This window comes from Microtus pennsylvanicus, chromosome 6, assembly GCF_037038515.1.
Source record: "Microtus pennsylvanicus isolate mMicPen1 chromosome 6, mMicPen1.hap1, whole genome shotgun sequence".
Classification (NCBI taxonomy): Eukaryota; Metazoa; Chordata; class Mammalia; order Rodentia; family Cricetidae; genus Microtus; species Microtus pennsylvanicus.
This window is the reverse complement of record NC_134584.1, coordinates 56,574,032-56,599,029: the sequence shown is the minus strand read 5'-3', so window position 1 is coordinate 56,599,029 and position 24,998 is coordinate 56,574,032. Positions and strand designations below refer to the sequence as shown.

At 42.5% G+C, this 24,998-nt stretch overlaps 1 protein-coding gene across 1 annotated transcript in view; it reads right to left on the bottom strand.

The window, feature by feature from the left end:
- Positions 1–1,972: 1,972 nt before the first annotated feature.
- Positions 1,973–24,998, bottom strand: part of Scamp1 (secretory carrier membrane protein 1) — a 96,139-nt gene continuing 73,113 nt past the window's right edge. Inside the window, exons 6-9 of the mRNA XM_075976297.1 lie at positions 23,582–23,741; positions 14,827–14,928; positions 12,307–12,424; positions 1,973–4,449 (exon numbers count right to left, since the gene is read on the bottom strand). Of these exons, the coding sequence (XP_075832412.1) occupies positions 4,285–4,449; positions 12,307–12,424; positions 14,827–14,928; positions 23,582–23,741 (545 nt within the window). The 3' untranslated portion in view covers positions 1,973–4,284. The remainder of the gene's footprint in view (positions 4,450–12,306; positions 12,425–14,826; positions 14,929–23,581; positions 23,742–24,998) is intronic.

Sequence of the window (24,998 nt, the reverse complement as noted above, 5' to 3'; positions counted from 1 at the left end):
CAACAAAATTACAAGTATATGAGACACTTGTCTTGAGCTGCCTTCTTTACAACTCCAAAACCTGGACAATGAGACGCTCCTCAGAACAGCGGCTGAGTGTGTTAGAGATGGCATGTCTCAGGAGGATTCTAGGGGTCGCACGAAGAGATAGGCTGCACAACGATGACACCGCGACATCTCCATCTACAGAAGGAAGTAAACTACAGGACACAGCAATGGCGATTGAGATACTTCAACCATGTTATGACAGTGAATGACGGCAGATACCCAAGACAGCACTGCTTGGAGGAGGGCACAGGATAAGGTGAAGAGGAAGTCCCCGCCCCCAAAAAATGTTGGACATCATAAAGGAAGACAGTGGAACCTCGGGTATGACAATAACACAAGAATCTAGGACTGTCCAGGACAGGAACAACTGGAGAACCGCCACAAATGGGCTGCCCATGCATCCTTAAGCACTGTCAGGCATAAATGGTGACAAAGAAGAAGTGACCTCGCACTAGGCAGACTTAGTGATGATGCTGGCACAGCATGCTTTCACAGGAGGCCTCTAGCTCCCAAGAAACGGAAAAAGTCTGAAATAAGGTTTCAAAACTCACCAACACAACATGCATATTGTTTTGTAAATATATCCAAAATTCTTATAGAACTATTCTAATTTTTCTAATCATAAAAGTACAATTTACTAGTCTAATAAAGAATATTTGTAAAAATAAAAACATTTACATGCTAATCTAAAAATATAAAAAATTTAAAGCAGATCCAGTATTTTAAAACCTATTATTCTACTATAATTTATAATATGATGTTTGAAAATCTTACCAAAATATGATCTAATGAGCCATCCCAGTTATTTAGAGTTAATCACCCACTCATCTCCAAAGGGCTCAGTCACATGGAATCACAGAATTTGAGAATTTCCCTTACGGGAAAACAGAAGGGAACACAGAAAAAGTGGGTCCCAAATGTGATAAACTGTGTAATATAAGCACAAATACGACTAAAAAGATAGAGAACCAAACATTAATGTCAGTGTTTTAGAAAGGAATGCAGGGAGTACTATCCATATCCAGGGCTACCTGTCCATACTGGATTAGCAGAACTACCCATATCCAGTGGTATCTGCTGTCCATACTGGATTAGCAGGAATTAACAACTAATATCCCCATGAAGTACAAACCACATCCACAAAGATTACAGAAATGAACTTCTAGTAAACTAAAAATACAAACTCACTTTTTAAGATGGAAAACAGTGTTTCTTATTTTAATTTAACATGTGAACATGACTTTGGGTTAAACTTTACATCGTCTCTAGTCACTAGGTGAGAAATCCAGTGCACAAAGTAGAAAGCTCATCAGTGCGGAACAGCAGCAGTGAGCATGATCAGGCAAGAGCACAGCCATTAGCAGATCAACACAGTCCTGGCAGAGGCACCATTTGAGCCCATGAAGAAAATTCTAAGCCCAAAAGCTAATGAACTTCTAAACAGTTATCATATTTAATGTGGTAAAGCTCACACTCAACAACCTATAGAGGTCTAATGCAATGGAAAAATTGCCAATTTGTATTGCTGAGGGTTTTAAACTAAATCTTTTATAGTGTATTTAACATGTAATAAAATAGTTCAAAGATAGGTTTAAAAATCAAATGTGAGGGGGCTGGATAGCTGGCTCAGCAGTTAAGAGCACCAGCTCCTCTTCCAGAGGACCCAGGTTCAATTCCCAGCACCCACATAGCAGCTCACATAGAGTTTTGCCTTAGACCTGAGACAGTTTCTCTTCCTCCTCCTAACTCCAGTTTCAAGAGATCTGACATCCTCATACAGACATACATGAAGGCAGAACACCAATGCACATAATAAAAATAAAATCACTTTTAAAAAACCAAATTGAAATATCTATATTAAAGCTGTAAGTAAAATTTTCTGTCTCTCAATTGCTAACAGTGTTTAAAATTATGCAAACAAACATCCAGTAAACATTATTTTATTTTCTGACACTCTGCATTAATACAATAAATATACAAAACTTCCAAACCACTGAAAACATGCAACATAAGAGGGACACATGAGGGCATTTACACAGAACCGTGACAGTCGCCACGAGGGCAGTGCAGTGTTGCTCACCAACAAAGCACACAAACATCCCTAGAGAAATAAACCAAGCCCACGCCATAAATCTCCAAACAGCGATTTCCCAGTGTTCAGACCCCAGTTTAAATAAAACAGCCACCATTTAATATCAAAAACTGAAAAGTCACAAGGATGCCTGGTCTACATGAAGCTCATTTCATGACTGTGGTGCAAGTAACATTGGTATTAAATAGAAACACTAACCATCTTCAGCAAACAAAGATTAACTATCACCATGGTTGTTGAGAGAATAGTAAAGCAGGGTTTCAAGATGCTTTCGCACGTGACCCAGCTGCAGACACCACCACCATTTCAATGCTCCTGTGTGATTTCAAACAACATAATCTCTTTCAAACTTGCATGAGCCCAACAACTGGATTGAACAACAGTTCAATGAACAACAATGTTCATACATAAAAACACAGTATGTTATAGCTATTCTTTGCCACTTAATAATGAGAGGAACGTTTCCATTTTTGAAGGAAAGTATTTTTTAAACCTGATGTGTCTTTCATTTGTACTTCAGAGACAAATAAAAGAAGTATCTTCAATACTCAGTAAATTTCCAAGCAAATCTAATGTAGCCCATGTGGGTGGATATGTGAGCCTTCATGAAGACCACAAACTGTATGTACCTCAGCCAGCATGAAACTCCCTGATTCCAGATTTGAGGGAAAGAATAAAGTGTCTGCATCATTTAAGCACGTTTTTAAAAAGTTAGCCTGTCTCGGCAACCCATCCTTGCTTAAAATCAACTTGGATAAATCACAACCTATCATTCTGCAATCTAAAACTAGTAAGACTTCCAAAATAAGGTAGTCTGACTTATAAATGTTTTTGAGACATTTAATCATTATTAAAAGTCTGAACTCACATCAGCTTGTGCTGCACAGTAACAATGTCAATATGATTATGATTATATCAATAATTAACACATTTAACTGTACTTGTACTTTCTTGCTTGGTGTGATGCTTTATATGTATTTAGTCTGTCTCAGAAAGTAAATGACAGATTCATTAAGAAATCAAGTATATTAGAAGTGCTGGGTCTTTTATTTTAATGCAACTAAAAGTGAGAGGCTCAAAGAGAAATCCCTTAAATACTGTATGTCCTTTTATTCAAGGGTTAGGCTAGCCTTTAATACCTGTGCCAAAACACACCCTCTCTCTCTCCCTCTCTCTCTCTCTCTCTCTCTCTCTCTCTCTCTCTCTCTCTCTCTCACACACACACACACACACACACACACACACACACACACACAAAGCTGCCAAACATAATCCCAGTTCAATTAAGAAGATTAGCCAGAAGAATATACCAAAGTTTCCATACAGTAAAATTTTACAGAAAATTAAGAGGGGTAAAGGAATTATCACTATATTCTATTGCACCAATTCACTACCTCTCTTTTGGATAATGTACTGCACATTATATTAAAGTCTTTATACTCCAGTAAATTTTTACTTAAAAGAAACTATTACAGAAAATCATTTCTGATTCTATAAAGAGCCCCAGCTCCTACCACTATAAGCAGTACAGAACCCAAAATACTAATTCGTTTCACTCAAGAGACATGGTACCCATGCAAGAACAGAGATTGTTATCAAAATATCAGCTAGTCTAAAAATAAAATAAGAGATAAAATATACATTATCTACTACAAAGCACACAGGCTCTTCACTGTGACTGAACTTCAGAAAGAAAGCCAATTTAAAAACACCCAAGTCTTTGCTTGCAATATTAATATAGAGAAAAAGAAACAAACATGGTTTCATTTCCAATGTTTAATCCTTATCTCTACTGACTCCTGGGAGAACTACTGTGGTTGGTATCGAGTGCCCTTTAAATCTTAAGTCACACGCTCATTTCAGTGTGTCACCACGGAAATGATCTGAGAACACCATCCCCCAAAAATATGGAGAATATTTATTTAGCAGATGAGAGTTTTCTTCTGTGAGGGGCGTGGAAATATTAAGAAACTATTAGGCAAAGTAATAAGATGAGGAAGTTTCTCTGGTTTTAGACCATGCACACGTGAATAGGAAATACCCATGCTGTGTGTACTGTGTGTTTCCAACATAGAAATATCTGTAGAATACAGTAATGGAGAAAAATACAGTCCCATGGTAACAGCGCACTGCGGCGAGGTGCTCTACATCTGGTTACCCTTGAAGGCGTTCTGTGCCGCACTGGTTGCTGCAGTTGAAGCTGCATTTGCAGCCGCAGTCTGGACAGTTTTGTTGGACATCACTCCTGTTGCAAACTCTTGCTGGGCCTTCTCAAAGCTAGCACCTGTTGTGCGATACAGTCCATGTACCTGCAGAGGTGGAAATCAATGCGACAGGTAAATGGTAATCTACATAGGAGCTGCCGGCTGGCTGAAGGTAACCTCACCATCTCGCGGTGTGAATGGGAGAAGAAAAGCAGAGAGATGAACCGAGTGGGTTAACAGCAGCATAGTGCTCTCAAGGACAGTAGCTGCACCTTAGGATAACGAGACTCCCTTTCATACACAATAGAGCATCGCCAGGGAACATTTGCTCTAAAACCCCAACTTAACAAGTCAGCAGGGCTTAGTCATCACTATTCTGAATCATGTGCTTCCAACTCCATACTCCCCACAAATGAAAAGAACATCTGAAGATCAGATATTTCAGTAAGCTTTTTAAAAATTAAAGTATTTAGATAAGCTTCATTTTTAAAATAAACTTGGTCTTTAAAATGAAATAACTTCAAAAATTCTTTTGAAATGCAAAGTCATTAGTAACTAGCATATTAATGTGGACATGAATATTTATGAACAAGTTCCCAGATTCCATAGAAAAGATAATGGAAACCAGGTTCCCAAAAGAATACAAACTGTACTGTCTACCTGTCACTTCAACAGTAAGTAATTCCGACTAGTTCAGCGGATAAGGAAGGGCAATGTCTGAAGGTTCTATACACTCTGCAACTCCTTCGTGTCTTCCTAACAGACTCCGTTAGAACATCTACCACTGTAGCCCTGAAACACTCTCCAGTGCTTTCTACAGTCCACTGTAGAAACAGAGCATAGAACACAATTAGAAGCAATTGATAGGGCCAGGTGGTGGCGGCACACAACTTTAATCCCGGCACTAAGGAGGCAGAGGGAGGCAGATCTCAGTTCAGGGCCACCCTGGTCTATAGAGTGAGTTCTAGAACAGTTAGGGCTACACAGAGAAACTCTGACTTGAAAGTATAAGGAAAAAATAGAAGAAGAAACAAACAAACAATTGATGGAAAATCACACCTACCTGTGAAAGCTAAGGGTTTCTGCCCATGAAGCAGTTCAGGAGATAAAAATTCTTTCAACACTCCAAATCTGGGCTAAGAAACACCACCATGGCAGAAACCAAGGCACAATAAACATCCAAAAACCAACAATAACCAGCTCTAATTGTGTAAGATTTCAGAATGAAAATGAGTTCTCAACAGCACACTCATTTTCATCAAAAGGAATGAAGGGAGGACTAGCCTGGCAAAGGCACTGGTCTAGTCCGGACCGACATACAGACCTTCTGAGGGCATGCCAGGAAGAGCCTGACCCCTAGTGGTAATAAACTAGGGCTGCATACTCCAGCAAGGGCTTTCGTTTGTTTTCTGGTTATTTCGTTTTGATAATTTGTTATTAGTTTTTAAGTCAGCGTGGAAGAATCAGTTGTTCTCAGATCTCACTTTACATCAGAGTTAGAAACAATATGAGGATTGCTGTTTGATTCAAATTATAATTTAGTTTATATTGCCACTTATTACACTCCAGAACATCACACAGAAAATCATTTGTAATCATTTATTACACTCCAGAACATCACACAGAAAATCACACAGAAAATCCTCACTTCATAGGTAAGAATTAGACAGCATCAACTGATGGTGAACACATAAAAGAGTCAACTATTAATGAATTCAAAAATTAACTAAAACATCAGAATATGCACATAATGCTGATAAATACTTTTATTTGGGAAATAAACATTTATTTTGAATGCCTGGCAGGTGAATATGAGCTCCATATGCAACTATCCCTTCGTGGAAAACAGCAAAAACACAGGGGAAAGGAATGCCTGCCTCGAGTTCAGAGCAGGTGCACAACTGTCTGACACAGTCTCTGCGGAATGAGTGCTCCCTCCATGCCCTGCCTCCCATTTTCTTGTACTGGAGAGTTCTGCCCTCGGCCCTCTTCTGGCTCTGTGCTCATGCGTTCTCTTGGGCTTCACTCACCCCACGAAGCTAAAATGCCCCAGTCTGAATTTCTTTGCTTCTTCTATTTGTCTGTCTAGAAGTCTACCATGCTTATTCATACGTATGTCTACTACTACTTCTAACTCCCCCATAAAACATGAGATCACTTTGACCTCCACACCTGCTTTTTATTTCATTTTGTGCATGTTGGGGGACACTGGATGGGTCCTGGGGTCAGACACAGGTGGCTGAGCTCAGCAGTAAGCACCTTTACCCACTGAGTCATCTCACCAGCCCCAAACCTATTCCTCCTAAATGGCCCATCCCCTAAAACATATCCGAGTAAAGCCCAAACAGAATGAGCCCTAACCTTCTCATAATGGGGGTAGTTAACTCAGGCTACCAGCTCTATTGGCTTCCTATCTTATTTTGAAGTCCTACACCCTAGCCCACAAATCCTGATCTACCTCTACACAACTCTCCCACACTTGTCACATCAACCCAATTACTCTGCTCCTTCTTCTTTTGGGAGCCACCACTTTGGGGAGAAGATCAAAACTTTTTAACAAGATCTAGTTATCAAGGCCCTAAGGATACTGATGTATTCAAGCTCATCTCTATTGTCCACCACGGATCCCTAGCATTCTCTCTGCCTCACCCTATGCACCAACTTGCTCCCTGGTCCATGCTAGACCTTTTGTAAACCCTTGAATTTGCCACATTGTATTCTCACAACTGGTTTCTGCTTATCCTCTATGCTTTCCCCCTCTTTCTTATTCCCTTATGTAGACAATTGTAATGATCTCGGCTAAGGCTTTATCTTGGTATATTGGCACCTGTTTGTATTCCCAGCTACCCTGAGGCTGGGAGGCAAAAGTATGGCTTAAACCCAGAGATTGAGGCTAACTTAAGATTATACAGCAAGAATTTAATTTTCAAAGCCAAACACTAAAAGAAAAACAAAACTAGACTCCCCAAACTTTGCTATGCATTTCTTAGCTCCCTGTACTTCCTTCTGTGACAGTCATGAAATGACTGGACTATGGTACACATTCTCTTTGTTTTCTTATCTTACACCACAATGTGAACCACGGGGCTCATGCATGGCATAGTGCTTGGCGCTGGTATACACTTGAGAGCTGGCTTTACAAGAAAGAACTGCACAGACTACCACGAGGCCTCTCTTAAGACTGTAAACCATGCATTTCTTGTTTTAAACAACCTACCCCAATAGTAAGTGCTTGCCTAGAGAGTGTGAAGCCCTGGCTAAAAACTGAGTGGCCCATGCACACCTATAGTCCCAGCACTTGGTGGATGCAGCAGAGGCACAGGCGTTCTTATATACCTGAGCCAATAAAGGAATTCTCTCTAGAGAAAGGAGTTGATGAGGCTAGGCCATAACTACCAATCCTCAGCCCAGATGAAGGTATTTTGGAGAGAATGCACTGTTAGTTAATAGCTAATATAAGCACAGAACGATCTAGATGGTTTTATGGTTTTTAATATGTATTTATTTATTATGTACAGTGTTCTGTCTGCATGTATGCCTGCAGGCCAGAAGAGGGTGCCAGATCTCATTACAGGTGGTTGTGAGCCGCCATGTGGGTGCTGGGAATTGAACTCAGGACCTCTGGAAGAGCATTTAGTGCTCTTAACTGCTAAGCCATCTTTCCAGCCCCGGTTTTATGTTTTGTTTTGTTTTTGTTTTTCAAGACAGGGTTTCTCTTTAGCTTTGGAGCCTGAACTGGAACTTGCTCTGTAGACCAGGCTGGCCTCAAAATCACAGAGATCCGCCTGCCTCTGCCTCCCAAGTGCTGAGATTAAAGGCATGCGCCACCACCTCCCGGACCTAGATGGTCTTTATCTGACTAGACCACAGAAAGGCAGGGAATAGGGCTGGGAAGAGGGCAGTTCTGAGTGCTCACTGCTCTTTCAAAGAACCAGAGTGGGGTTCCCAGCACCCATGCTGGACAGCTGCAGAGGACCTGATGCCTGCCACTGGCCTCCACATGCAACCCCTACCCCACCCACACACACAGGTTTTTTTTTAAGTAGGCAACAAGGACAGAGTCAAGCTTCCTCTAAGAAAGGAGATCTGGCCTGTGACATGGGGCTACGGCTCCCTTCTGCAGCTCCAGCCTGCCCCTCTCAGGGCTAGTTAATTTTTACTGTCAACTTCCCACAACCTGGGAAGAGGTTTAAACCTCAATGGAAAAATCGCCAAGATCAGACTGGCCTGTAGCCACATCTGTAAGATACTATGTTGACTGATGATTGATACGGAGTAGGCCCAGCCCACTGTGGGCGGCACTGTCCCTAGGCAGGTGGCTCTGGGCTATGAGAAATCTAGCTCATGACCCAGAAAACAGCACTCCTCTGTGGCAGTGCTTCTCCCCCTTCTAATAATTATGCGACCCTTTAATACAGTTTCTCATGCTGTGGTGACCCCAACCATAACATCATTTCATTACTGCTTCATAATTATAATTTTGCTACTTTATGAACTGCAATGCAAATATCTGATATGCAAGATGTCTGATATGAGACCCCAAAGGGGTCTCGACCCACGGGCTGAGAACTGCTGCTCTGTGGTTTCTGCTTAAGTCCCTGCCCAAATTTCCCTCAGTGGTGGACTGTGATCGGGAAGTGCAAGCTGAAATAAGCCCCTTGTTCCCTGAGTTGCTTTGATCATGGTGCTTATTGTGGCAATGAAAAAGCAAACTCAAACCCCTTCTAAGAGTTTGTCCTACACATGTGGACTCACTTCAGCAACCCTCACGACTAAACATGCCAATTACTTGCCATTAGTCTTCTCATTCTGCTATGTTTCTCTGATGGACTAAACAAAATAAAAAAACAAACAACCAAAAAAAGTAAACCCTAAATCACTCTCAATATTAAAGAGTCAAGATTAAAAAATAAAAACTATATTAATTGTGAAGGATTCTTGCAGCTTACACTCATTTTATCCTCATACCAAAAATGTGAAAGTCATTATTCCCATTTCTTCTTTCATCCAAAAAGTATCTGCATGCCCACCACACACTAATTACACCTGTTACTGTTCGGGGGGAGGATACAGATAAAGCACACAGGTTCCTGGTGCGAGCAAAGACGCTGAACCAGGAGGTTAGAGAACCTGTTTGGGGCATAGCGGTAAGGCAGGGCATTCATTTCCAGATGAGTTGCATGTGCAAAGCCAGGTCCCTGGCCCTCTTATTTGGTGAGGCTTCCCAAATTGGACATCATGTGAACCACAGAGCCTAGTACTGGCATATACCCTAAGTCCATGAGATCCTACAGAGAACAGTAAAAGCCCTAAGCTCCACAGAAAACAAAGAACTGCCCCCAGACACATGGAAGTAACAAGAAAGATTGAGCAGGAGGGTCTGAGCAAAGGCTTGAAAAGCACTGCTAGGCCTCAAGTGGCAGAAAGGTGAACACACGTTACTGTGTGACGTTTCTCTTTTGGCCCTCCACCCAGCTCCCAAATAAATCCCACACAGTGGCTTGTTCTTAGTTATGGATGCCCATCCTTAGCTTGTTTCTAGCCAGCTTTCCTTATCTTAAATTAGCCCATCTACCCTTTACCTCTGGGCTTTTATCTTTCTTACTTTTGTATATCTTACCTTCCTTCTTTCGCTGTGACTGATGGGTGGCTGACCCTGATGTCCTCTTCTCCTTGCTCTATCATTGCTTGCTCCTTGGTCTCCTCAGTCTAGGGGCTCCTTCTATTTATCCTCTCTGCCTGCTAGCCCCGCCTATCCTTGCTCCTGCCTCGCTATTGGCCGTTCATCTCTATTAGGATCAGGTGTTTTAGACAAGCAAAGAACCACAGCTTCAGAGTTAAACAAATGCAGCATAAACAAAAGTCGCACACCTGAAAATAACATTCCCCAACAAAGCACAGCATAGCAAACTGAGAGGAAATAACAGGCAGAACAATCTGAAGAGAATACAAGCCCTTCCCACCCGGTCCACTCCTCAGCCCCGGTCCACACAAGCATTCTCCAAATGGCAGGTTGTGGCCCCGCGGCTGCTGCTGCTGCTGTCATTAGATTCATGCGGAAGTCAGGAGAAGCAGGTGGACTATACAAACTGTCCAGACCGTCAGAGGTTAGGAGTGAAAGTAAAGACAGAAAAAACAAGCAACAGCAAAAAAACATGTCGTTGTAAAGAAAAGGTAACCGAAAGTGCAATAAAAGACAAGACACCTTCTGAAGCCATGGAAACAGAGAGCCGACAAGACACCTTCTGAAGCCATGGAAACAGAGAGCCGACAAGACACCTTCTGAAGCCATGGAAACTGCCTAAAGCTCCTTCCCTGTCTCAGGCCCAGGTGTATGTTCTAAGAGTGTCTTTATAAACAGCTTCATTGATACAAAATGGATACGCTATCATGTACCCCTGTAAACTGTGAAATTCTCTCTTCCTAGTCAGCCGTTAATGTGTTGAAGATGGAAAGGATGACAGAGATGAAATGCCTAAGAACAAATCAGGAGAGTATTCACAACTGACCTTCACTGGCCTGACAGAGAAACAGGGAGCGCTTAGCCCCAGCAGGACCTGCTCACAGAGGCCTGGGAAGACTCTTGTGTGACAGAGACCACAGTGGTGCAGGATGGAAATAAAAAGGCTAGAGGACTTAGGACTGCACAGAGCCAAGTTTCAGTGGTCCCTGTGTGTGGTTCTAAGAGAAAAAGCAGCAGCAAAACCAGGAACTAGGACGGAGGGGAAGAGCCAAGCCCAAACAGGCTCCTGGGAGAGTGGGAGCCAAGCAGGCAAGAAGCAGGCGTCAAGTGCAAAAGCACTCTTCAGTAGACTGACCAAAGCAGTTATTTTTCTTTTCCTTCCTTTTTTTTTTTTTTTTTTTTTTTGTTGTTGTTCAAGACAGGGCTTCTCTCTGTAGCCTTGGCTGTCCTGGAACTACCTCTGTAGACCAGGCTAGCCTTGAACTCATAGAGATCTGCCTGCCTCTGCCTCCCTGGTGCTGGGATTAAAGGCCACTGCCTGGCCCAAAGTTATTTCAATAAGTATTACCTGTACATGTTCTCAAACTACCAGGCACTATAAAGAAAATGGTGAAAGAAATCTAAGGTTTTTACCCTCTCTGAGGAGTAGGTGGGGGGTTGAGGGGGAAGGTGAGGGGACAGGGAAGAGGGAAGGTGTGGGAGGGGGGAAGGTGGGGGGACAGGGAAGAGGGAAGGTGTGGGAGACGGGAAGGTGGGGGGACAGGGAAGAGGGAAGGTGTGGGAACTGGGATTGATATGTAAAATTTCAATTAAATAATAATTTTAAAAAGATAAAAAGAAAGAAATCTAAGGATTAAATAATGTAGTGCCTTTAAATTTTAAATATGGACAAAATATCTACTTGGTACAATAATTTTATTCATATTTATTCATCAAGCTAATAAGCTTCATATTTAAAAGAGGCCCATAAAGTCCCCATTTTACAACTGAACTGAGGCTTTTCTTAGTGATGAAGCTTCCATTGACCACATTTAAAAGTGCACACCCAGAAGCTTCATCTGCAATGCTGGGCACCATCGAGGTTTCTGAGTTCTGAATACTGCATGCATATTCAGATGGATGGGACTTAAGTCTAAATGTGAAGCTCATTTTTAATACATACTATATACATATACCTCTGTGTAGTTTATACAATATTTTAATGTGTTTGCCTTCTGTAACTATAATTTCTACTGTAAGGTCAGGTAGGGAGTTTTCCTAATATAGAAAATTCAAAAAAAAAAAAAAAGTCACTGCGCCAAAAAGTTTCTTATTGTTGAGTATTTTGGGTTCTGAATTTTCAGATCAGGGATGTTTTCACTTTTTATGTGAATCTTAAAATATGATAAATGTTTAAATGTGTTTATATATAACCATAAATCCTAATCTCTGGAGAGCAAGCCTGCAGAAGCCCGGAAGTGAGCGGGGTTCCCCTGGTCCAGAGAGCAGGCCACACTCACCTTTTTAAACATGACGAGCGAGATGACTGCGGAGGCTGTGAACAGAGCTGCGATGATTATCATCATGATTCCAACCGGGATGTTCTTGTTGAGCCCAGTAAGGGAAGAAATCCAACCGCTATGGAGCAGGAAGATGACATTAGGGAAATGAGTTAATGTGCCTCTCAAAACAACAACAGGGACACAGGGCAACTCTCACGGGATCATTTTCTCGGGCTCCCGTAGGATGCTGCTTATTCCACAGATAAGGGACGACCTCAGACCTTCAGGGCCAGGTCACACAACTGAGAAGTACCAACCTGGACTCACCGCAAACCACACTCCTGAGCCCCGAGAGGGAAGTGAAGGCCAAATTGCTTACAACTGCTAGAGCGAATATAAAACAGCAATCCACTCTAGAAAGTTTGTTAATTTCTTTTAAAAACTTAGTACATGATTTCTAAATGAATTAACAAATTATAAATATAGTGTTAATCACAGAAATGAAACTATGTGCCCATGAAAGCCTGGCACCAAATGCTCATGGTGGTTTTATTTCGAATAGCTTCCAAACAGAAACAAATTAGGCATCCTTCAACTGATAGGTGGTTGAGCAAACTGTGGTATATCCGTATCATGGAATATTGCTCAAGAATAAAAAAGATGGTGTTTGAGGGACAGCTCAGTGATCAAGAGCACTGGTTTTTCTTCCAGAGGGCCTGGGATCAATTCCCAGCACTTTCATGGGAACTCACTTCTGTTAACTCCAATCTCAAGAGTCTGATGCCCTCTTCTGGCCTCCAGGGGCATTGCATGCACCACATGATGCAGAGATACAGACTCAGGCAAACAAACATTCACACACATAAAATTTTAAAATACATAAAATCTTAAAAATAAAGAATTAAAATAAGGGCTACATGTAGCTGAGGGGGAAGCCAGTATTTGTAGACCACATGATTCCGTTTATATAACCATCTTACAATAGCAGAATAATAGAAGTGACAAATAGCTTAGTAGAAGCCCAGGGTGAAAGAGTGGAGACAGGAGAGCACTAAGTGTGGCCATGCAAAGAGCAACATGAATCTCTCAGTGACGGAAATGCTCTGTCAGTGTCAAGGTCCTTGTTTTTATATTTTACTGTATTTTATACTATTGGGGACAATGGGTGAAGGAGGCCTGGGAACTCTCTACAGTCTTAACAGGACTATCTACAATTACCTTCATTTTACTTAAAAATACCCAAATTATGTAAAGTACAGCTGAAAACAGTATTTGTCCCCATTAGTGGACTCTGTGGTATGTAGGCACAGACTGCTACATTCAACTTTACATCCCTTCCTATGTTTATATAAGAAGCTGGTAAAATTATTTCAACTTCTAAAGAATTGCGTGTGTGCATGTATGTATGTATTTATGTATACATACACCATTATAGCGGTGCATTTTTAAAATATTTAAAGCATTTCCTCTCTTTTACATGCCAGACTAACCACTATCTAAAATAATAATAAAAATAGCTTTCTCAAGAACTAAGTTAACAACCAGTTCCAGTCTCTGTGAGCATCTGCCAGGAGCGCAGCCACTGCCACCAGAGGCAGGGCACTAATCCAAGTGCTCACATACCCTAGTTCTATGCTCACTGCAACTCCAGTTAATGGACACATGGTAAACAGCAGTACCCTGGGTGCCTGTGCATGCAGAAGCTGGAAGGAAGTCAGCTCACACAAGGAAAGACTGGAGAGGCGAAGATTCTAAAGACACACCCTCTTCTACCCACCATCTCACACGGGATGTTCCCTCCATGGAGAAAGAAAACTACATAGGTCTGTATTACCTTCTAGTCCAAACCCCAGATGTCTTCTACTTCCTGAGGGAGCATCTACCATGGTGAGAATGATTTCACTGTTGGACAGTGTGTGTGCCTGCACATACACTCACTCTCAAGCATGTCCAAACACAAGTATCCGTGTGCACAGATGTGTGTAAAACAATGCTTTATACTTAACTTGGACACTTTTCCTTTAAATTCTTTTTCTTGTTTTTTGTTTTGTTTTTTTCGAGACAGGGTTTCTCTGTAGCTTTGGAGCCTGTCCTGGAACTAGCTCTTGTAGACCAGGCTGGCCTCGAACTCACAGAGATTCACCTGCCTCTGCATCCCGAGTGCTGGGATTAAAGGCGTGCGCCACCACTGCCTGGCTCTTCTGATTCTTGGAGTGCTTCTCTCCAGAACTGATCCTGTTGCTTCTCTCTGATCTCTTTGGTCTCCTCTACACACCTCCTTCCAGTGCGCACTGTGCACACATTGTATTTAAAACAGATACCAAATGTGACGATGTTTTAAAATGGGAACACAATCTTTGAAGAGAATAGCTTTTCTAAAATTATGTTTTAGAATGTTTTCAAATTGATTTTTTTAAAGTACTTTAGTTTTTCTGTGTTTGCTTTGGCCAATCTGATTTTTCTATGTTTAACTCACTAGGACACCAAATTTATTACACAAATTTTAAATTAGCAACTGCACAGTAGTAAATAACTCACCAGTTTCCCCAGTTATGAAATCCTGCGGCCTGGAGCACATGGACAGCAAACTGACAAATATACACGAAGAAGAAGACAAAGAACCTGAAGGAACTGTCACTCCTTTAAAAGAGAAGGGGAGAACGTCACTCTTCATACCACCTTCCTGTTCACAGCAGACTAACACCTAACCTTAAGTGGGCAAGCATGTGAAGACACACGGCGGCACGGCCGTCGGCACCAGTCTGCAGACAGCCATCCCTGCCCTGTGAAGACCCGCAGCGGCACGTGTGCACCAGTCTGCAGACAGCCATCCCTGCCCTGTGAAGACCCGCAGCGGCACGTGTGCACCAGTCTGCAGACAGCCATCACTAACCCCAGTTCACTGTTCAACTTCCAGCTGCAACAGAATTCATCTTGAGAGAAAGTTCAGTTTTCCATTTTTAAGAAATGTTTCCATTGGTTGCTGTGTGTATGTCTATGCACCATGTGCGTGCAGTGTCCTTGGAAGCCAGGAGAGAGGACCATATCTCCTGGGATTCAAGTTACAAATGGTTGAGTCACCATTTGGGAGGTAGCAATCAAACCTGGGCCCTGTGAAGATCAGTGCTCTTAGCTAGTGAACCATCTCTTTCAGGACCCAGTTTTCCTTTTTTAATGAACTACTTTGTAGGATTATCACAACTACTTAAAATGTATGTGTGTTTTTTGACTTCTCCCTTTGACACTGAGAACTTACCTTAAGCTTCCTCTCCTCTCCTCCCTCCCTCAGCCCAGTTTCCTGCCATCCTGGCTTGCTGCTTTGAGAATGTGTAACAAATGGGACACAGCCCATACTGTCTTGTCCTGCTCCTTCAGCAGCTGGTCAGTCACCTGTATGTGGGTCTCCAGCTCCTCCACGGCTGAGTGCTGCTTCTGGCGTTTGCTACTCTAAGTCACGCTGCTGGGACTCTTCCTAAGGACAGACTTCTTTTTAAGGTAGGTAAATACCTATCAGTGGAACGGCTAGTGTATGTATATACATGTAAGTGTTTGAGAGATGCTCAACTGTTTATAAAGTTGCTTATTTTACACTCCTACTGACAGCGGGTCCTCTGCATGACACTTGCCGTGCTCATGTTTACAGTCCTAGCCTTTCTAATTAACACATGTGGCTGGGCCAGTTATCTTACTGTTAACTGGACTGGGCTGATGGACATCCAGTTATCTTACTGTTAACTGGACTGGGCCGATGGACATCCAGTTATCTTACTGTTAACTGGACTGGGCCGATGGACATCCAGTTATCTTACTGTTAACTGGACTGGGCCGATGGACATCCAGTTATCTTACTGTTAACTGGACTGGGCCGATGGACATCCAGTTATCTTACTGTTAACTGGACTGGGCCGATGGACATCCAGTTATCTTACTGTTAACTGGACTGGGCCGATGGACATCCAGTTATCTTACTGTTAACTGGACTGGGCTGATGGACATCCAGGAGAGATTACTAAAGCAGACTTCTGAGGCATTTCTAAAGAAATCAGATCATAAGGGCTCTGACCTAATGAACAGTTTACGCCAATGCTGAATTAAAAATCTGAGTGGACTGTTGGAGTATGGCAGACTGTGGGGGTGAGGCATGGCTGGAGGAAGTAGGTCACTGGGGCACGGCGAAGGACTTAGCCTGCCTTTCCTGTTTCTGCTCCCCTCTGCTTCCTGACTCCCTCACACCCACCATCATGAACCTGAGCTGCTGGAACCACAAGCACCCTTTCACTTCAGCCACCGCCTGGCACTCTGTCATAGCAACAAGAAAGCTAACACTGGTGTCTCACTTCACACTCTGAGCCGGAATGCCATTCAGAGACTTGTTTTACCCACAGAACTTCATTTAACTGTTAAAATCTTCATCTGGTGTTTTAACTAGATTTGCCCTCTTCTTCTTGAATTTTGAGAGTTTAATATATATATTCTGGATAGATAAGTCCTTACTTCAATACATGCTTGGCAAAGATCTTACAGTCTGGGGCTTGTCTTTCCAATCTGTGCATATTTGTGTATAAAAGCATGTGTGTTCAGAGCATCATAAGCGTGTCTTCTCAATCTGCACATGTATGTACATGAACACACGTGCTTTCAAGCATCCTAACAGTGTCGTTCCTATCTGTGCATATATGTATATGGAAGATGTGTGTGTTTGGGGCATCTTAAGAGTGCCCTCTGGGAAAACATTTGTTTTTTTTTTTTATGAATTCTAGTTTGTATATTTAATTTTATTTTAGTATTGAATTAAAACAAACAAACCACTTCACCAAAGTCAAAAATATGATGACCTTCTTTATCTCCTCCATTAAGTTCCTTAGCTTGCAGCTCTGTACCTGTGCCCAAGCTCTATGAACTAACTTTCTGTATAAGGTATAGGACAGCCAGGTGTCCCAGCAGGGGCTCCTAAACAGCCTGTCTGAGCCGCACTGCCTTCATATCTTTCTCAAACATCAGATGCCTGGTCACTGCCCTTGTAGAGGCTTAGTTCCCATCACTCACCTGATAGCTCACAACCATGCACGATTCCAGTTCCGAGGGAACCAATGCTCTCCTCTGGCCTCTGCTAGCAGTGGAAGCACATGGTACACACACATACATACATACATACATACATACATACATACATACATACATACACACACACCCATAAATAAAAGTAAATAACTTGATATTCTTAAATTCATTTTTATGGGGCTAGAGAGATGGCTCAGAGGTTAAGACCACTGGCTCTTTTTCCAGAGGTCATGAGTTCAGTTCCAACACCCACATGGTGGCTCACAGCCATCTATAGTGGAATGTAAGGCTCTCTTCTGGCATAAAGTGTACATACAGATGGAGCACTCAAATATATAAATAAATCATAAAAAAATATCTTTAATTTTTTTTTTACATATGGTAGGGTTCATTTTAATTTGAAGGCTGTTGGTTTGTTTATGCTACAGGAGCATGGACGGCACAAAAATATCATGCTATGGTTACACAACTTCCTCGGGAGTCTAACCAGGATGCATCTGCTGTCTGTATCAGTTGGCCAACTTTATTGTTCCTGTGTAGACTTGTTTCCAATATTCTAAGGCTTTGATATGTCCATCCATCCCTGGAAGAACCATGTCATATCTCTGGAAAACAGCCTGCTGGGATTTTGATTGGGGTTATGTTGCAGCCCTGCAGAATCAGTCTGAGAAAGTTCACACCTAGTAATGGTGAGTCTTCTAATCCATCTATAGAGATGATTATGGATCTATAAATAGAGGTTAGCTTCTTTTCAGATCTGGACACCTTTTATTTCTTTTCCTTACCTCACTCTACCATGAGAACTCCTCACACAATTCTCAACAGGAGTGTGGAGAACGGATGTCTTACCACATCCTGAGCCCAGACAGGAAGCTCTCAGCTCCGGCACAGCACGACTGTAGCACTGGGAGCTACAGTTTCCAGCTCTACACCTCCTTTCTGCTTGAAGAAGCCTCTCCTCCATTCCAAGCTAATTCACTATTTCTAACATAAAGAGACATTGAATTTTGTCAAGCGTTTTTACTATACTAGTTAAGATGGTCACACTAATATTAAATTTACATTAAAATGTGGTGAACTACCCCTAACTTTCTAACAGAAGCCGACCCTTTAAGTTGGGTGCTGTGGCACATACCTGAAAACTCAGGAGGCTGAGGCAAGAGGATGTCAAATTCAAGGCCAGCCCGGGGCCACATAGTTGAGTCTCTCACAAAAAGGCAAATGTGCACGTTTGGAGGAAACTGTTCACTTGCCAGCGTTTCTAATTGCCCTAAGTTTACCACAGTTCTGCTCACAGTCATTCTCCAAGGCCCGTATCATCTGATTTGCTAAAACTCAGCCCCAAATGTTCAACAGAAAGGAAAATCATTGATGGGAGTAAATCCCTTCAACTCCTACAGCCCCACCTCCTCCACAGGATCCACCAGCCTCCCACCTGCCTCTGGAAAGACAGTATCTGTCCTCTGGAGATGAAGCACCCTGCATCCTCGGCCCACCCACCTCAGTCCTGCTTCTCCTCTGCCCTGATGAGTCCTCCTCCTGCAGCAAGTTCTTCCCGTGTGTATACACACATATCCCACATTCTTCCTGTACATTCCTCAGAAAGAATGCTTCAGGTTCATGTTTTCTCTTCTGCCACAGGGGCTGATTTAATGGCTGCTGGCGTTCTCAGTGATCAGTCTCAAGACAAGGGGCTGAGCAAGGCCTTAACACTCAAAGAAATGAGAATTCCTGTTTTCAACCCTGGCTTCAGAACCTCAGCTTGTTCAGAATGCTGGGAAGATCTGGGTGGGCCACGTGCTTCAGTCATTTCCCGTCTTCAGTTCTACCTGCATTGCCTTGCGGCTGCAGCTCATACTTCAGTCAGTCCGGGGAGTCTCCCTGAGAAGTCACACAGTTTGGCCTCTACTTTTTCCATTGCTAACTTGAGTTTCAGTTTCCATAAGATCAGTTACTGCTCCCATGCCCATAGCTGGTTTCCTTATTAGTTGTTCTACAGATGAAGTGAGGGCCTAGTAGGTCGACCCTGTGGGTTTCTACCTGACCTCCCAACAGAAATAAATATGTCCTCTCTCACATGTGTGAGCACACACAGAGTACAAGGCACTAGTCCCTGATATTCTTAAGGCTCTCCAATCTTCTTAAAGTCATTTAGACCAGCGTTGTCAACACATCCCTTCAGATTAGAAGCTCAGAGCTTCTGTGTGTTTCTACCTTATTACCATGTTGCTATTGTCCAGGGGTCCAAGTACTTCAGAGACCCCCCAAACTTATATTGGAGTATTTACTAGTGCTGTTTATCTCTTGAATAATTGTATAAATAATGTATTTGGTGTTATTGCAAAGTTCTAAGCCAGCTGGAGGGCAGAATGGATCGTGCTGCTCCAGTGGGCAGCATGCTGGCCAGAAAAAAAGAGGACTGTGTTAGGACTTCTTGGCAGAACAAACATTAGGGCATGTCAGTAACAAGATAGCTTATAGGTTAGAGCAGCTGGAGCAGAGGGTGGGGATACACCAGCAGTCTTCCAGTCCATCCTCCATGGGGAAATGCATTAGCCACAGCACAGTACTGGGACATTTTCCTGTGATAGATAGCTCTCAAACCTTAGAAGATCATATTGGGTCCTGTCCTGTAAAGAAGTTTTACAGGAAATGGAATATAGAAAACAAATGAATAGGAAACTAAGAAGCAGTCTAAGCCAGAGACAAGGCAGAGATTAAGCGAATACCACGGTGGCAGCCAGGAGCAATGAGTGCTTTAAAAAAGGATCTGTAAACTGGCGGTGATGGCTCATGCTTTTAATCCCAGCACATAGGAGGCAGTGGCAGACAGATCTCCTGAGTTCAAGGATAGCCTAGTCTACAAAGATTCCAGGACAGCCAGAGCTGTTAACAGGGGGGAAAAAAAAATCTGTTCTCAAAAGCCCAACAAACAAACAAGCAAAAAAGGATCTTCAAACTCAGAAGCAGGAAAAAAAATAAGGGCAGAAATTTGGCTTAGAAATTCAAAGATTTCTTGTGATTTAAGAGTTGTGTAGAAGGGGCTGGAAAGATGGTTTAGCAGTTGAGAGCACTGGCTGCTGTTCCAGAGAACCCGGGCTCAATTCACAGCACCTACAGGGCAGCTAACAACTGTCTGTAATTCAGCTCCAAGTGATCTGACACCTCACACAGACACAATACTGTCAAAACACCAATGCACATAAAGTAAAAAATATATCGTTTAAAAAAAGTTATGTAAGGAAGGAAGAGGTGTGTGTAAGAAGCCAATGAAAAGTGCGAGGTAGAGGAGTGGAGGGAAGGAGGGAGGCGGAAGGGAGAGGTGTGGTACTGAGCAGCAAACAGAACAACGAGGCAGTCCTGCTACACGGCGTCCATACTACAGGTCCTGCTTGACCATCGATGTGCTTTTCAGTCTGTACTTTAAACTAGTTAGAGTCTCTGTAAAGTTATGTACTAGTTGAAAGTCGTATAATGGTGCATGAGAACTCTGCAAAACAGTCGTCTCCTGGCCTCGTCACAGCTCCGTACAGCTGCAGTCCCAGACACCACCAAACTTCGCTGGGGTCCCTTTGGCGACCACACCCTGCCTAGCTTACCCAGCTGCTTCCTAACATTGCTGGATCTGTGACGAGGGCTACCATCCCAGTAAATGGAGACCCAGCTTTCAAGTCTTCCCGGTTCCTGCCTCCACCCCAACAGTCTAGTCCACATAACCTTGGAGCTAACAGTAGTACAGCTCACTTATTAGGCCTGTGAGTTCCTGAATAGGACCTATTATTCCCAGCCGAGGCACAGTGATGTGCTGCTGTTAATGGGGTTCCTGGAGGTTCCTGAACAGGATACACAATTCGCAGCTATTTCCTGTGTTCCATTATTCCATTTCTCTTTCCCTGCAGTTAGAAATTACCTTTTATTGATAGTTTTTATACATATTTATCAATACTTGACCACTAATTCTCTCCTTAAAGAATATAAAATCTTTTTAACCTATTCAAATTAAGTCTGCCAACTTTATCCCCAAGGAACTTTCTCTTAAAACCTAACCAGCTGTCTTAGGGTTTCTACCGCTGTGAAGAGACACCACGACCACAGCAACTCCTATAGGGTAAACATTTGATTGGGATGTTCACAGGTTCAGAGGTTCCATCCATTACATCATGGTGGGGAGCATGGTGGCGTGCAGGCGACAGGTGCCAGCTGCATCTTGATCAGAAGTAGACTATGACACTGAGCAAAGCCTAAGCAAAAGAGACCCCAAAGCCCGCCCCACAGGGACACGCTTCCTTCAACACGGCCACACCTCCCACTAGTGCCACTCCCGATGAGCTTTGGGGCAGTTACAGGAAAACTACCACACCAACTTCTATTTGAACTTTGGAGCCGGGATGCAGGACATGAATGCACTGCTCCACTGTCCTCTGGTATCCTGTACTGTTATTTAAAACTGATGTCATCCCAATGGTTTGAAAATAAGTGCAGGAAGTTTTCTACTTTATAGAAGAAAAAAAGGATAGAAAAAGAGAGGAAAAAATGATTTTTCTCTTATTATGTTTTATTTAAAAGATTATAAACAAAGCAGAAAAAATAATCAAAGATTGATAGAATTAACTTTCTCAGAACCTAAGGACCTAAGACTACACCTGGGCAGTGCATTTCAAGTAAGACGCTTCATGAACACAAGCTCCTGCTGCATCCCCTAAAGAGACTAATGTGGCCAAAGGGGGAAGAGGGAGAATGGAAAGTTGGTTTCACTCTAAAGGCAGTTATGGCCAGTTGAGAATAAAGGGGAGATAATCACATGACCATGTCAACAGACACAGAAACGCATATAGAAAGCCATTCCTGATAAAAATAGAGCAGAGTCCTCAAACCAACAATGGGTATCTACAAAAGAAGTCTGCAGCGTACTTCATAGCTGATGCTGAGTCCTTCCCCGATACCTGAGACAAGACATGCCACCACCCCACCTTCACCTTCACTATCCCAGAAACTGCAGCCAGTTACTAAGGCAACAGGAAGAAAGAAGCAAGACAGATGGTTGAAGATAACCCATTTGGAGGAAATGAGAGAAAATATATTGCACAGGGTAATCGGAACTCTGGGTTCAGAGATGCTGCTACTGACTCCATCCCCCCAAGCAGCTGGGGTGAAGGTATGTACCATCTGCCCTGGTCCAGTGTCACAAGGGGCCCCACAGAAAAGAATGGCTTCATGGTCACATCACAAGGCGTACTAGGCACTCAGACTCTACAATGAAGGAGTTTGCCTAACTTCATTAACTAGCTATTGGAAAATTAAGCTAACGAACATTTTCCCCAATACCAGTTAACACCTCACAGAACATTCATCTAGAAAGCACATTACCTATTATATGTAAATAGTGATTAATACTACATAAAATAGTATTCTTCATTTTATAGCCTAAATAGGCTTTTAAATGCCACTATCTTTGGAAAAACTAAAGATGAATATACACAGAAAGGATTACCACACCGCTGAGTGTTTCATATGTGCTCACCTTACCTAGATTTATCTTAGAACAAAGGCTGTGACCACCAGCTATAATTCATAACAACCGAGCCATGCGGGAGAGAGGAGCAAACACCCAAGGTTCCTAAGGTCAGGTATGAAGCATGGCATAAAATGTTACATGTTAAAATTTAAGAATGTTTATTTTCTTCTATCAACTTTTATGTTTGATTTTCAAGAAAAATAATGCTTATGAATTTTATGATCCAACAAATATATAGGCAAGCTATATTAAACTTTTCAGAAGGTATATTATAATAAACATTTTAATTTTGTATTATATTCCATATTTATTTTACTGGGGAAAGGGGTGTGCCGGGCATGGTGTCCATGGGGAGGTCAGACAAAAACTCACAGGAGTCCGTCCCCTCCTATTACCACACAGGACCTGGGGATCCAACTCAAGTCACCACGTTTAGCAGCAAGCACCTTTATTGACTGAGCCATGTCACAGATTTAAAAAAAAAATGTAATGAAACTATACCAACTTTCCCACTGAGGTATGATATAGATTATTTATTTTTTGGGCAGTTTGTTTGTGGCAAGGTCTTGCTCGGTGGCCTCAGCCTAATACAAACTATGTAGCTGGCCCAGAGCAGTCCTCCTACTTCAGCATCCTGAGTGCTGAGACTCCAGGAGTGAGCCACCACCCACACACTTCACAGGTTTTAAGCACATATATTAAACACGCACACTTTACCTGAAAGCTCCGTACAGCGGTCTGTACCAACAGACAAATGAACAGGGGGTAAAAAGCAAGAACCACAGGATACTCAGTCCAAAGTCAACTGCTCGTGAAGAATCCACACAGAACCAAGCCAGGCACCCGAAGATGTTTAGGAACAGAGTCACCGCATGGACTGTGGGATCAGAAGACAGAACAACAAGAGTTACAGCTGAAAACACTTCCTAAGGGCATGCATTCTTCCCATCTTCCCATGGCAAGCTCTTCAAACATGGATGCTTCTTACACAGGATTTGAAAGCACAGTGCACACAGTAGTGCATTTTCAGGCAAAATTCCTGAGGGCTATCCCCTCCTCCTAGGCAGCTGCACGTCTAAGCCCAACCCATAGGCTTGCTTTCCTGAAAAGAAAATAGGCTGAGAATTTCTTGACCCAGGGCCCAAGAAGAAAAGCAATGTTTGTTAAAGACAAAAGCAAACAAACAAAACCCCATAGGTGGGGTCCTCAGAACACTATTCGTAAAGGGGGGACTACAGACAAGAACTGGGTTACAATTAATAAACAGAAGCAAGTCTATGAGGATGACATCATCTTCAGGAGTGAGCTGCTTTTTTTAACGGGGGAATAGCTTGATTCAGGTTATTCCCTCCACTCCACAGAGGCCACACGATGGTCGTGCCAGGGGCAGGAGGTCCCCATGCTGCCAGCATGCTGCTCTCCCTAACCTGAGTAACACCAAGAACCACTGTAATCCTAAAGAACCACGCTTACCAGTTATAGCTTTTGTTTACATATTTTTATTTTATGTGTTTGGATGTCTGCCTGCAAGTATATGCATGCACCATGTGCGTGCAGGGCCTGTGGAGGCCAGAAAAGGGTGCTGCACTGAAGACAGAGATGCTGTGAGCCCCACGTGGGTGCTGAGAATCAGTCCAGGGTACTCTGCAAGAGCAACAAGGCTCCTAATCCTAATCCATCTCTCCAGACCCCTACAGTTCCAACTTTTTAAAGTGATTTTGTAAAACTGTATTCATGGGTAGAATTTTATTATGAGAAAAATTAAAATACTATAAAATGTATATTATCAATAAAAATGTCAACCAACTATGACTTAGATTTAAAAAATTAAAAGATTATTAAATGTACTACAAACTCAATATGCATCAAAAACTAATTTTAAAATCCCTTTACAAATCAAAATAAAAAATTTATGGAACAGGATAAAACTACTCCTTCTGGGTGCCCTGATGTATTCTCATCTAAACATTAGATAAATCAACTATAGAGAAACAGCTCCAGAGACTGAAAGCAAATCTGCTGTAGCATCTAAGGGCTTTTACTTTAAAACCCATTCTTCTTTATCACAAAAAAAAAAAAAAACTGTACCAATTGCTCAATTACTACCAGGAGTTTTAACCCTTGGGAAAGCTGG